At 39.1% G+C, this 14,997-nt stretch overlaps 1 protein-coding gene across 1 annotated transcript; it reads left to right on the top strand.

The window, feature by feature from the left end:
• The first annotated feature begins 10,684 nt into the window (after positions 1–10,684).
• Positions 10,685–14,606, top strand: LOC143851178 (uncharacterized). Its single transcript, XM_077360523.1, has 2 exons — positions 10,685–13,450; positions 14,190–14,606. The coding sequence occupies exons 1-2, from the start codon at positions 10,690–10,692 to the stop codon at positions 14,579–14,581; spliced, it is 3,153 nt and encodes a 1,050-aa protein (XP_077216638.1). The 5' UTR covers positions 10,685–10,689; the 3' UTR covers positions 14,582–14,606.
• Positions 14,607–14,997: the final 391 nt, after the last annotated feature.

Below are 14,997 nucleotides of genomic sequence, written 5' to 3'. Positions count from 1 at the left end.
TCTTCGTAATCAGAACGAATTGATGAGAAAAAGCAATAAGAGATGCTCCTAGAAAAATCTAAAAGCCCAATACCCTCGTTTCAATTAAATCATCTTCACGGGCTAACCCAAGCTACGAATTTGTGTCATTCCGTTTGATGGGAGAATTGGAACAAGAATAGTGTTGACAACCAATTACTCCAAAAGCTTGAGCTAGAATTGGCATTATTTAATCATTTATACTTCAACAGATAGAATAGGATACTGAATCTGATTCTTGATTCCCAGCAACCCAAAAGCACCATTAATCTTTGCATAGGCCACTTAACGGTTACTATCAATGCTAACAATCTATAGAATGCCATTATTTTCCGGCTCAAAAGGTTCAAAACACTCTAAATAAGGACAACACATCTTAACAATGCCATCGTTTTCAGGGTGAAAAGTCCCAAAACGCCCTAACTGTTCTTAGCTTAGAAAGGTGTGGGCATGTTTGAGGTGCTTACCTATAAAAAATAAATGTTTATGGGTCAGCAGCACTATTGGTAAGCAGCATTATTTTCTCTTCAGACATTGAATGTTAAAGAGCATGCAACGTCCCATGACCATAGTTAGCAAAATGTGATTCGGCAAATTAAAAAACGGGATGCCATAAATTCAAGTTTAATATGGTATTGGTTCAAAAATACATAGTAAAAAAAAAAGAAAACACAAGAAAATGAATTTTAAATTTTGTCGTTTACAAAATATGGTGGGGGTAAAGTTGAAAAGTTGGCCAAAAAATGTGTTTAAAATGTTTTAAACGTGTCTAAAATATTTCATTGTAAAAGTTTGAAACGGAGTATTAAAAGGCACACCAATAAAACACGTTTAAAAAAAAAAAAAAAAAAAAAAACCGCCCTTTGAAACAGAGTTTTTCTAACTATGCCCAAGACAAGGCTTCATCCAGTAGCAACTGTATTGTTCAACCCATCCCACCAAGGTGAGAGAGAGAGAGAGAGAGAGAGAGAGAGAGAGATCTTATTATTTGAAGTTTGAAATACAAAAGTTCAGACTGAGACCAACTACAGAGACAGATAGATAGATAGATGCTTGAAAATGCTCAACAGCTCAAGTCATCGAACCAAGGAGACTTGCTGTAGCCTGGGAGATGTCACAAAGATTAAACAAAATTTGATTCCTGAGCGTCACAGGGCAATTACGGAATGGCTCAAAATTGAACCTATCTTGACAATTAATGGTTTCATGACCCACAGCGCCCATATCAATACGCAGGGGGTTGTAGGCTCCTGAATTCAAATCCGTGTTCGCCTTTTGAATCCCAAACAAACACGCTGCGTAGTAATCTAAACACCCATTTAGGTATTGCTCCATCACAGCATCACTAGTATTGCTAATCAATTCTCCGATATATTCTCGAGTAGGTTGTGTCCGAAAAAATCATTTCTGTAGGATGGTCCTAACCCTCCTATCTTTAGAGGTTTCCATAATATGCAGTGTTGTAGATTGGAGGGCTAGGATCATCCTATGGAAATGATCTTTTCGGCACACCATATTTATGTTGTGGCTCGTCAAATGGATGGTTTGGATCATCCTACGGTGTAAGCCGTACAGTACTTTTCCTTGATCCTTGAAGGAGTGTAAAAGTGACCTTTCATTTTTAGCTTTTTTTTTTGGTGATTAAGCTGGGGTTAGGCAGACGCCTACCAGATTCAATAAAAAAAGGAGAGAAATTACAAAACAAACTGGGGCTGCTCCAATGAGTCGGCCAGAACAATATCAAGAAGGGGAGGGGGGATGGAATGGGGTTCTAATACAACACCCTTGATTGGGCAGCTAACTTTAGAGGAAATCAGCCGCTCGATTCCCTTCTCTGAGGATGTGAGATACCTTCGAAAAAGGGAATTGCTGGAGGAGTTGCTTGATGTTGCTAAGAACAATTTTCAGGCGCCATGGGCATTTGAAAGAGCCATTTATTACTTCCACGGCAATTCGAGAGTCAGACTCTACCCAAATATTACTGCAGTTGATTTGGGTTGCAAGGGAAATGCCTTGGGAAATTGCAATCATTTCAAGCTCATTAATGGAACAGGCGTCTTGGAGATTTGAAAACAGAGAAATAATGTTGCTGTTGTTATCACAGATAATGCCCCCGATAGCTGCATCTGATGGATTGAGAGAGGCATCCGTATTCAGTTTAAGCACTTCAGCTCCAGGTTTTCCCCATTTGCAGACTTTACCTGTATTTTCAACTTTGTGAATTGGGACCTGGAAATTCTAAGAAAAACAGATTGCACTGTGAGAACATGTATCTGAAAACTTTAAGAAAACCAGCTTGCATCTGATGATGGAGAGGATACTATGAAGGATGTCTTGTTTATGCCTTGTAACATTGTTGTGGTTTCTTTGATTCCTTTCTTGCCATAAGTGGTATATTGTGGCACAGAAAGCAATTCTGCTTGCAGTGGATGATTGAGTCTTCCCCTTAAATTTGCTCCTCTGCCACTGTTCTTCCAGAATGAGGCTACATTTGGGTTTTCTGCGATGGCCAAATCTCCAAAGGATCGAGCGCCACACCCATGCTGAATAGGGGCATGAAAAGAAAAGGTGATTCGTGTCCTCAGTACCATGAATGCAGAGAGAGCAGGTTGTTAATCTAGAGCTTCCGAAGAACAGGAGACCGGAGACGGTCTCCGGTGCTAAGTTTATTGTGAATGGCTTGCCATGTGGTGAAGCTATGACTAGGTGTGTGACCAGTAAACCAAACAGAAGAGTGCCAATCTGTTTTATATCTCTTTTTCTGATCTGATTCGATTCACCTTTTAAAGTGAATTCCCCGTCCGGACTTGGCTTCCAGATTGGTTCATCAACTGAACTTTGGGAAATCAGATCTTTGGATAGGATTGGAGTCAGGTCAGAGAAGTGAGGGGCTGACAGAATGGGGTCCCATCTACCATTGCTAAGTAGAGAGCTCAGTGGAGTGTTCCTTGGAATGCTTGTTCTGGTTCTGCCAAAAGAGGTTTGGTTATCAATGGGCCCGTCGGGATGTCAAGGATCAGTCCAAAAACAGATGTTATGCCCAGGGCCTATGATGTAGCAAATGTGAGGAATGATGATGTCTCTAGAATGGACGATGCTCCGGGCTATCCAAGAAGGTTTGCTAGGGACAGGAGAATTCCAAAGGTTACTGTCTTTAACATACTTGTTGATGAACCAGGTTACCCGGGGGGATTGTTTCCTCTCTATGATCTGCCACACATGCTACAATCTTGCAGCTTGGTTAATGTCAGTTAGTCTCCGAATGCCCACCCCACCTTCTGTTTTCAGGCGGCACATAGCTTCCCAGCTAATTGGATGATACTGCCTGTGCTGATCTGAACCCGACCAAATAAAATTACGGAAAAAAAATTTCAATGGACTGGAGGACCCCTTGGGGTATACTGAATGCGGCTGACCAATATAATTGAAAGGAGTATAGAACAGTCTTCACGAGCTCTATTCTCCCAGCTCTCGAGAGGAATCTACTGGTCCATGAGGCTATCTTCAAGCGAATTCTACTAATCAGAGGCAGACAATCCTGAGTAGTCAAACGAGATGTGATCAATGGGAGACCCGGATATCTTATGGAAAACTTGCCTTCCTTGATGGACAGGATATTGCAGATGAGATTCCTTTGGCTTGGATCATCACCAGCAAAGAAGATGTTGCTCTTTTGTATGTTCATTTCAAGGCCTGCACAATCTTTAAACTTATCCAGAGCATTTTTTATGCCTCTTGCAGTTTGGGGAGTGGCCCTGCAAAAATCAAGACGGTTGATCATGAGACGCACATGGTAGTCAAACCGAACATGCATTAATAAGATAAATAAGCACAAAAATCATTCGTTTAGCTTTTGTTAGAGGAACCTTAAAAGAGGCTTAACGGATCAAGAACTTTGGACCATTCCATCACTGTGTGTGTTTTCAACATCATTTTGAGAAAAATTGCAAATATGCATTTATACGGTCTAGAGGTAACCTTACCTCTTGATTTACGGTTGCGATTGCATCCACGTAAACCAGCCTAGCGCCAAAGGGGCATCCTCCCTAAGTTTCATCATACAGCTTGTATGATGAAAGTGGTGATCTAACCTCCTATGCCATCTGGATAATTGCACTAGAAACAAATTGTTTACAAACAGCTGATACTTATTTTAGGGGGTTTTACATAGTGCTCCTCCAAAAGCAGGTAGTCCTAAGTAAAACAAAATTACACCTACCTAACTTTCTTAAATCGGTTCTAGAATACTTTATTAGTTCTTAAGAGGAATTTAAGTATTGAAATAGATATAATACAAAGAGGGAGGTCTAATTTTGTTTTAATGAGAGACTAAAGTAATGTTAAAGTGTAAACACACCAAGGACATCTTTGGATACCTCTAAAAACAAATTGTATATAGTCTTACATACAATATTATGGCCAGATAATGGTTATATATAGTATATAATTTTATATCTATCGAATTTAATGGTTTCAAAAGTGGACTCAGTCCCTCAATTGTAAATAAATTTTACTTAAGATTATCATATTTATGAGCAAGAACCAATTTTGGCAGTATCCAAGAGGCCCTTAAGGTAGGGTACCCTGATACATGCTGTCACATTGAATTAGGAAAAGAAAAACTTGAAACTATCACAATTTTTATGCGGCATTTTGAACTTTAAAATAAATAATTTTAAGCATTTTATAAGTCAAATGCAAAAAACATTCAAATCAAATCTATTGTTTTTGAATTAAACACAAATTGATGAATAATCGCTAATTTTTAATTCTTTTGAGAAATTCAAATCTAACCAAAAAGACATTTTTAAAAAAAACTGAACTCACATGCTAATCTACCAAACACAACTATCTGTCCATGTTTAATAAAATAAGGGCACTGATATCCCCCCCCCCCTCCCCACTTTCTGTTAAGTTTCAAAGGTAAAGGAAAACGTTAAAAAGTGGTGAATTTATCCTCGTGCAGTGAACCACTCTTATGGAAAACTTTAAAGCGGGGGGATTTTATCCATTTACCGGGGGTGGGGGGATATCACTGCGTTAAAATAAGTGTATATACCGTATACCATATATATAGGTGTTATAATAAAAAAACAGATGCCTTTTCTGGATTTTTTTTCTTCTAACTCTTCCCTCCTTGCTTGGCTTGGAAGAAAAAGAATATCTCTATCAGAAATCTTTTTCCTATAATTTTTTTTATTTCCACAATTTCTCACAGAAATCTTTTTTAGAGAATTTTTTTTCCTACATGTTATTGAAAGTTTCGCTAGATAAAACTTGAACTTCAGTTGTTCATGTTACTTTTTTTCATGTGTAATCAAACAATGAATAAACAAAATTTATGAAAAGCTTTCTTTTCCAAACTTTTCAAAAATTTCTCGCAATCCAAACACATTCTTTATACTCCGAACATTTGCCTTATTGCCTTGCCTAATTATTTCCAAATCCGAACTTTGCTAAAACGCCTGAAACAACCAATTACTACAAAAGCATAAGCTTTTAGAGTAGGTGTTATTTAATCATTTATATTTGAACACTCCCCTGCACATGTGGCCCCTCCTCCTCTGGTTTGGCCATACGCCCATACACCTGGATTTTTTTATGTCAGGGGCTTACTGGGTTTTGAACCAGGGCTGCCGTGCGGCTATCACTCTGAAACCATGTGAAACAACCAATTACTCCAAAAGCTTAAGCTTTTAGAGTGGTGTTATTTAATCATTTATACTTCAACATTATGAGAGAGAGGAGAGACCAAAACAAATTAATACATAGACGATCAGATTCATGGAGAGATCACAGAAAAATACATCTATAATTAAACATACAGATTAGATAGATAGATAGTAGACTAGTACTGTATAATGGTGAATCAGATCAACCACCGAGCTTTGCTATGATCCTGGAAATCTCACAAATGCGTACCAAATATTCATTCCTACTCCTTAGAGGGGATGGAAAGTCTCCTGGGTAACCTAGCTCGCAACTCCTGGCTTGCTCATATACAGTACTCATATCAAGTTTCACTGTGCTATAGCGTTGTGAATTCAAATCCTTGATCGCCTTTCCAATCTTGTAGATTGACCCTCCGTAGTAAATTAAACAATTGTTAAGGAAATCCTTCATCTCGGGGTCGGTTGGTTTCTTGACCAACTAGCTGAGGTATTGATGGGTGTCCCAATTACTGGCTGCCGCTAGCTCAATAGAGATACGACATAGGCCGTGCATATTAGCGGTGGCTGTACGGTGATCGGAATTCAGAGCTAGGAAACAGAAATCGTATTCTCCGCTCATTTTGCAAACTTGTCTGATACGTACCTAGATGGGTCCCATTTAGTGGAATAGGTTAATTAGATATTTTTAGTGAATAAGATCATATTTTAATATATTTAGTAGTTAGGTTAGATTAGGATAGTCTCTAATTAGCTATTTTTATTCTTATCATAAGATCTTTCTAGATCTTTCTATCTTTTTGCAGAAAGGAGGATTGATCCTTCCCTCGAAGTGGATCAAGAGGCCAATCTTCCCTCTAAGAAGATCAATCGCGTTACGAACTGATTCGGGTTCGTAACATTGTCCACTAACTGTGCAGAGCTTCCAGAGGAAGGGTGAACTAATAGAAAGAGTAAAAGAAGTAGGAAGCAACCAAGAGAGGCCATAGTTCTTCGTATAAAGCTGCACAAGGTAAAGATAATAGACTTTAAATACATGTTTTGTTTTCAACTGTATTTATAGGACGTATGATTTCCATTTATGGGTATAATTCTTAATGGCACAAAATGCTTTTCCTATTCACAAGGTTTTTGCTTTGTTTGTTTCGACTTGTTGTATATTGTTTTGTTTCCCAAAACAGTTGGGGCGGTTTTCACAACCGTATAACATGGACACATGGAGATGTTGTTTTGAATTTTAAAATGCAAAAACAAAGGCACGGTTATTCTTCTTTGTAAACACAGAGAGAAGAAAAGAGATTTTACATGATATTTAAAAGGGAGCTGATATTTACGCCCATCTTAATTCTGCGGACACCTGCTTTCACACTCTCAAACCGGCTAAAATTGGTTGCAAGTTACAATGAAAGAATTGTTCCAAACATGACCAAAATGCCCTTTCAACTGAACCCCCTCCTATCTCTCTCGCGCTTCCAAATCCCGCAACCCTCAGCTTCTCCTCTGCATCACGTCTCTCGCTGCAAAGCTTCAAGGTCTCTCTCTACAAAGAAATAAAATTTCAGAATCTCTCAGTCCCCTATGTGATGTCTCTTGGAATCCTTCAAAGCACTTTCGATTATCCTCTCTCACACTCTCCTCTCTTTCAATCAACCCAAAGCTCCCTCTACCTTGATCAACGACTTCACAAAATTCTGTCACCCAAGGGTCCTCCCCATGGCCATCAACGACATAAAATCCCTCCAAAACCACATAATTCGTGCACACAAGCGTGATCACATTACTGGGAACTCATCAAATGTTGCATCCAAATAGTGCAATTGAATAAGGGAAACTCGTCCATCAACACCTTTTCTCACATGGGTTCAAACCAAAATCCTTTATAATCAACAATCTCATGAACATGTACATGAAGTTAGGTCTAAAAGATGAAGTACGCCAACTGTTTGAAAAAAATGTCTGAATCGTAATGCCGTTTCTCGGACCACAATGATTTCAACTTATATTAATCCTACTGTGGAGAAGGATAGATTGAGGACCATTCAATAGATCCGTTGCAATATAATTGTGAGATGGGGAGATTTAATCGCTTAGAGTTTGATCACAGGAACATTTGCTAAGAACAGTAATGATGTTGGAGCTCTTGATCTCTTTAAGCATATAAGGGGTGGTTTTTGAGCAAATAAGGTACACTAACGAGTGTTTTAACTTTTAAGAGCTTGTACAGGTGTAGTGCTTTTGGAATTTGGCAGACAATTGCATGCTCAAGTGATGAAATTTGGGAGAGAATTTATGCTTGACAATGCACTTTTGGATAGATATTGCAAATGTGAGGTTGTGGAGGAGGCGAATTTGGCATTCGAGCAGATTCTGGAGAGAGGAGCAGCGGTTTACAGATTTAGTCATTCAGATGGTGCGAGAGAGAGAGAGAGCAACAGGGGTTTCATTGAAAGGGCATTCTTGTCATTTTAAAAGTACCCTTTTTTGTTGTAACTTGCAACCTATTAATGCCGGTTAGGGGGTTTAAATGCGGGTGTCCGCAGAATGAAAAGGGTGTAAATATCAGCTCCCTATTTAAAATCATTCTTGTTTGGATACTCATCATGTCTTTTTCCTTGATAGAGAGATTTTTTTGCATGAGATTTCTGTGATATTTACTGTGATATGTGAATGTTAGTGGTGTATATGGTTAGTTAGAATGTATTTATTGTGGTTAAGAGTTCTGTGTTTTAGGGTTATGGGGTTAGTTGATGATCATGTGTCTTGTAAGTAGGCAAATGGATTGTTGATTTGTTAGCTTTTTGTAGTTGAGAAAATCCGCTAGGCAAATTCGATCTGATCGTGCACAAATTAACGAAAAAGTAAAGCAAGAAAACAAGGCACGAGATGAACACTAAGATTTTACGTGGTTTGGCCAAGATGCCTACATCCACAGGCAAGAACATGATCTTCCACTACACGAAAAATATTATACAAGATTAACACATACCCACAAGCCCATAACCCTTTCCTAGCTATCTCACCCAAGGTCATACCCGAGAGTGACCCAAAAGAATCCACAAAACAAACCCCAAGAGAACAAACCCAAGAGGAACCCAGAGTGACCCAAAAGAATCCACAAAACAAACCCAAGAGGAACCCAAGAAAAAACCTCTCTCTCTCTCTCTCTCTCTCTCTCTCTCTCTCTCTCTCTCTCTCTCTCTCAAGCCTCCACCAAGAGAGAAAACGCCTCTCTCTTGCCTCCCATACAAAGCCGGATCCTAGAGTACGCCGCCAGAAATATGGTGTACACCGGTGGAATTCATGGGTACGCCGATGGATATAATGGGTACGCAGGCAAAATCTCATACAGTGAGATGATGGTATTGTTAGAAGACGCCACCGTTCCATATTGATGTCCATGTGTCGTGGATCCGACCGTTTATGCACATTGGCGACGGTCAAGATTTAAACGAACCCAAGGGACTCTGGGTTCATAGGAAAATTTCAAATCCAAACCAAATCAGCAGAGGTGCCAGAGTTCCATAAATTTTTTTAACACTTGTAAAGTATCCATCCGTCTCTGGTTATTTCCGACGGTCAAGATTGAAACGAATCCAAGGTTATGTTGGTTCAAATACACATTCAAACGAACCAAAAGAAGCCTTGTGAAACGTGCCAATTTAATAGGCAGTAATGAAAAAGAAAGTTGAAGGACGTTTATGTTGATGTCAGAAGGCTATTGGGGTCTTTTTACCACCTTTTTTGAAGAATCACCCGTGTTTGATGCTAGTTTTAAAAGGTACCCATGATCAATAATTCCTCAAAACTTGTGCCCACATTCCGTACTTTTCTCTTTAGACAAATTGAGCTATGTGTAGCCATTCAATGAGGTAATTCCATGTGGGATTCAGGCTTCCAAGAAACACTAATGGCATTTATTTCAGACAGGCTAAGGTGTACTGGGCGGCTACCCATTTTTCTATGCAAAAGTTGAAAAACCCATTTTTCTATGAAAACGTTAGCTGCAATTAAACTTTTAAGGTTGGATGATCTCTTGTCATATCTACATTAATTGGTTTGATCATCCAAGCCGTCCATTTGAGAAGAAATTGTCTGAGTGAAAGCCCTTGTAAAATTTGATATTTAATGTAATACAATGCATGTATTGATCATGGGCTATCTTAGCTCTTTTCTTTGTGTCACCAGATTAGTTCTCTTCCGGTGTTGAAAAAACTATGCATGGTCAGATGTTCCACCAGCCTGCCCTTTTCCAGTTCCTGGGATAAGAACTCCACTGTTGTATGTCCACTATAAGGTTATGGTGGTGTACTCCTTCTGACAAGCGCATAAGCCAAATGAGGACCTTTGGTAGCAGCTCTATATTTTTGCCACATGCAATGTATTAATTTTTTGTAGAAAAATATGATCCATTTCACTAATGATACTTTAATACTTATTTTTACATTATTTCTATTTTTTTGAATTTATTTATTTATTTTTATAAAAAATTACGGCTGATCTGACTTGGCAGCGTCAACCGCGTTCTTGACTGCGTCCGCGTAGAGTCGACAAGGATTTTCTTCAGCCGCGTTCCGTGTTCCGTGTGGAAACCGTGTTTTTAAACACTAATTTATCCTCTTATTGACTAAAATCTATCCAAAATTCAACAGCCACATCATCATGCTTATCCGCAACAACCACTTCATGGGCAATTCATTTGGAAAAATTGCCAATGGGGAACATCAAAATACGAGAATTGCCAACGGAGGACACACTTTTGAAAAATTGTTAGAAAGGGACGAAAAGGGGGTTATCAAGTCTCTAAAAGGGGGTTATCAACCCTCTAAATGGGGTTATCAAACTCTCAAAAAGGGGTTATCAACTCTCTTTAACAATTTTTCAAAAGTGTGTCCCCCATTGGCAATTCTCCAATTTTGACGTCCCCCATTGGCAATTTTTCCAACATTTTGCACCTAACTCTCTCTCTCTCTCTCTCTCTCTCTCTCATTGTATGAACGCATGGATGATGGACCTAAGCATAAATAGGAAGTTGTGCAGTATGGGTATCCCATATCCCCTAGCTCCAGCAATACAGATGGGTTTAGTTCCTACATCCACTGTAACTATATACTGGTCTTCTCTCTTCCATGCCACCATCCTTCTCTTTTCTACACAATCTGGATCTGCCATCACCCTTGGAAATGAAACTGACCTTGTAGCTCTAATCCAATTGAAGAACCATCTAACCAGCTCTGACCCTCTTGATCCTTTGAGCTCCTGGAACAGTTCTCTCCATTTCTGCAATTGGGAAGGAGTTGAATGCAGCAAAATACATCAAAGGGTCACTGTTTTAGACCTCCACTCACTCAACTTAACAGGTACCATTTCTCCTTATATAGCCAATCTCACCTTCCTTCGCATAATCAACTTCCAAGAAAACAACTTCCATGGCGAAATCCCTCCAGAAATCGGCCGTTTGTTCAGACTTCAACATCTCAACCTCAGCTATAACACTCTCCAAGGGAGAATTCCTGCCAACCTCACCCACTGTAAGAAGCTCCAACTCATTAATTTAAATTACAACGATCTTGTGGGAGAAATTCTTGTGGAGCTTAGTTCTCTGCCTAATCTCCTCAGATTGTATCTCTCCGTTAATGGACTTACAGGAAGAATCCCACCTTCGTTTGGGAACCTCTCCTCTCTACTTGCTCTCTCTCTAGGAAGAAATAGTCTAGAGGGAAACATTCCTGAAGACCTCTCTCGAATCACCAACTTAAGATTCTTTCAAGTTTCACAAAATAGATTATCTGGTTCGATTCCTCCCTCCCTTTATAATCTCTCATCAATCTATTTGTTTGTTGTTTCGAGTAACCAACTACATGGGATCCTTCCACAAGAAATTGGCCTTGCTCTTCCTCATCTCCAGACGCTGTTATTAAGCTCAAATCAGTTTACAGGCCAAATCCCTATCTCGCTATCCAATGCGTCTGGACTTGTAGAACTTGATTTCGCTGGAAATCGTTTCAGCGGCCCGGTGCCTACAAGTATAGGAAGATTAAAGGGTCTCTTGGTACTGAATGTATGGGGTAATTGGCTCAAAAGTGACTTGGGTTTTCTCACTTCTTTGGCCAACTGTACCCATCTGCTGACTTTAGCTCTGCATGAAAATAATTTCACAGGCGAATTGCCTAATTCCATAGCCAATCTCTCAACCCAGCTAAGTTGGCTAACACTAGGGGCAAACCATATAACTGGAAGCATCCCTGTAGGGATTGGGAACCTCATCAGCTTAACTAGATTGGGTTTACAGCAAAACTCCTTGATGGGTAAACTTCCTGATGTTATTGGGATGATTTCTAGGTTGGAACTCTTTTATGCATCTGGTAACAGACTCTCAGGTCAGATTCCCTTCTCCATTGGCAATCTCACTCGACTCTCCGGACTCGACCTTGAAGCGAATGAGTTTGAGGGAACCATAACTTCTACTCTTGGAAACTGTTCGAATCTAGTGTTGCTAAACCTGTCTAAAAATAAACTCCGTGGGACCATTCCTGAACCAGTTATTGGGCTCTCATCCCTATCAAATTACCTTGACTTGTCTAACAATTTTTTGATTGGCCCCTTACGACTCGAAGTGGGTAGATTGATAAATCTTGGGATATTGGATGTTTCTGAGAACCAATTGTCAGGTGAAATTCCTACCACTCTTGGAAACTGTCGAAGCTTGGAACAACTTTATATGGAAGGTAACTTGTTTCAAGGAACCATTCCTTCATCTTTGAGAAGTCTAACAGCCATTCAAGTTTTAGATCTTTCACGCAATAACTTGTCTGGAGAGATTCCAAAATATTTAGAGGAGTTCCAGATTTTGCAGAATCTCAATCTGTCGTTCAATAATCTTGAAGGTGAAGTGCTAAATGGAGGGGTATTTAGAAACTTGACTGCTATATCAGTCACTGGAAACAAATATCTTTGTGGTGGTATCCCAGAGCTAAGATTGCCTGCATGCCCGATCCCAGCTTCTGATAAACAGGGGAGGCACCTTGTTTTAAGAGTAATAATTCCAGTAATTAGTGCAGTTTTGGGTTTGATTTTGTTGTTGTGTGTCTTTTCCACTCTTTGTTGGATAAGAAAGTCAAGAAAGAAGCCATCTTCCATACCTTCTATGCAGAGTAGGCATTTGAAGGTTTCTTACTTGGAGCTTTTTAAAGGAACAGACGGGTTCTCTTCATCCAATCAAATTGGTGTCGGAGCTTACGGTACTGTGTACAAAGGAATCTTAGATCATGGGGAGACAGTAGTGGCTGTGAAGGTACTCAATCTTCAACAACGAGGAGCTTCCAAGAGTTTCATGGCTGAATGTGAAGCACTGAGAAACATTCGGCATCGAAATCTCCTCAAGATCATAACTTCCTGTTCAAGCATTGATTTTTCCGGTAACAATTTCAAAGCCTTGGTTTTCGATTACATGCCTAATGGAAGCCTAGAGAAGTGGTTGCATCCAGAAGTAGATGGGCAGCAACAGTTAAGGAACTTGAACCTTATTCAAAGGCTAAACATTGCCATTGATGTGGCATCTGCATTGGATTATCTTCACCACCATTGCCAAACACCTATTGTTCATTGTGATATAAAGCCAAGCAATATTCTTCTTGATGATCAAATGATTTCCCATGTGGGTGACTTTGGATTAGCAAAGCTCCTTTCAGTAACATCCAACAAATTTTCTCAAGATCAAAGTAGCACAATTGCAATAAAAGGGTCTATTGGGTTTGTTGCTCCAGGTAAATAAATGATTTACATTATTTTCTTCACTTTTTTAATTATTTGTTTTTTTTTCGTGAAATTGCTGATTTTCTTAAATAGAGCAACAAAATTGTGAAAGCTTAAGGGCTTCTTTAGATGCCACAAATGGTGGTCCTTATTTGCAAATAAAATTAATTTAGTTTAATCTTATTTGCAAATGGGACATTAACACCTATTTGGAAGCCATCGACTATATCATTTCTGTGAAACTACCAGTTTACTCCAAAAGCTGAAGCTGTTGGAGAAGGGCAATATTTAATCTTTTTTATACTTTAACACTCCCTCTCACGTGTGGCCCACTTGACAAACACGTGGCACATGTGGCCCCTCTTGGGTTTGGCCATTACATGTGGATTTTTGCTATCTAGGAGGTTTGAACCCAGGCATTTGCTCTGATACCATGTGAAACTACCAGTTTACTCCAAAAAATTAAGCTGTTGGAGAAGGGTAGTATTTAATCTTTTATATTTTAACAATTTCTATAAATTTTATTAACATTATTTGTGAATAATCATATCTAACTTAAAATGGGGCCTTCTTATTTGAGTCTCCCCATATCATGTCTGTAAGGAAGTTAATGGCATATTTGTTTGTTAAATCTTTCAAATGAAACACTCAATTTCTTCAATCTCAATATAAACTCTTTACTTCCCTCTTAAGAACAAAATAATTCCTTATTTATCATGGCAAATAACATGGGAAATGTATGAATTGCAGAATATGGTATGGGTGGACAGGTGTCTACAGAGGGAGATATATACAGTTATGGAATCCTTTTGTTGGAGATGTTTACTGGAAAGAGGCCTACTGACGATATGTTTAAGGAAGGTTTAAACCTTCATAAATTCGTAGAAATGGCTCTGCCAGAACAAGTGATGGAGGTCACAGATCCTGTACTATTGGAAGAAGCAAATGCAGATGTAAACGATTACAAAAAGTGCAGCAACATGAGAAGCAAAATGGAAGAGTGCTTTGTTTCAGTGCTTAGAATTGGACTGGCATGTTCTGCAGACCAACCAAGAGAACGAAAAGAGATGGGAGATGTTGTTGATGAAATCAGTGTAATTAGAGACATGTATCTCGAGGTTGGCATCCATGTGGAGAAATGAAATAGGGCTCCATTAGTAATTGTTATATGCTGTTTATCTTTCCATTACACAGAAAGAGAGCATGTATCATTGTTAGTCGTGTCATTCTACACATAGAGAGAGAGAGAGAGAGAGAGAGAGAGAGAGTGCAATTGGTCGGATTTGCTATGACCGACAATATTCATGGACCCAATGGGTAAGATTTTTGTCTTTAAAGATTTTCCTATTAAGTTTTTCTTGATAAATAACTTTACTTTATTGAATTAAAAACATCATTGCAGGAACAACCAGTCCCCATAAATAAAGTACAATACAAGCGATTATCACTTACAACTAGACTAAGCTAATTGCAATCTAAATGGTACCTACTGTTCCTAGATCAGTCCCCTAAGCTGATTCTGATCTAAGTAGTACGTACTGTTCTTAGACCAGTCCCC

This window comes from Tasmannia lanceolata, unplaced genomic scaffold, assembly GCF_043159265.1.
Source record: "Tasmannia lanceolata isolate RefF3 unplaced genomic scaffold, GAP_Taslan_0.1 ptg000018l, whole genome shotgun sequence".
NCBI classification, from domain to species: domain Eukaryota; kingdom Viridiplantae; phylum Streptophyta; class Magnoliopsida; order Canellales; family Winteraceae; genus Tasmannia; species Tasmannia lanceolata.
Note: the sequence above shows the minus strand (reverse complement) of the source record. Positions and strands in the feature narration are given on the sequence as shown.

Coding starts and splice junctions, on each gene's coding strand:
- LOC143851178 (XM_077360523.1), top strand. CDS start 10,690: ATGATGGACCTAAGCATAAATAGGAAGTTGTGCAGTATGGGTATCCCA. Junction 13,451..14,189: donor TATTGGGTTTGTTGCTCCAG/GTAAATAAATGA, acceptor TATGAATTGCAG/AATATGGTATGGGTGGACAG.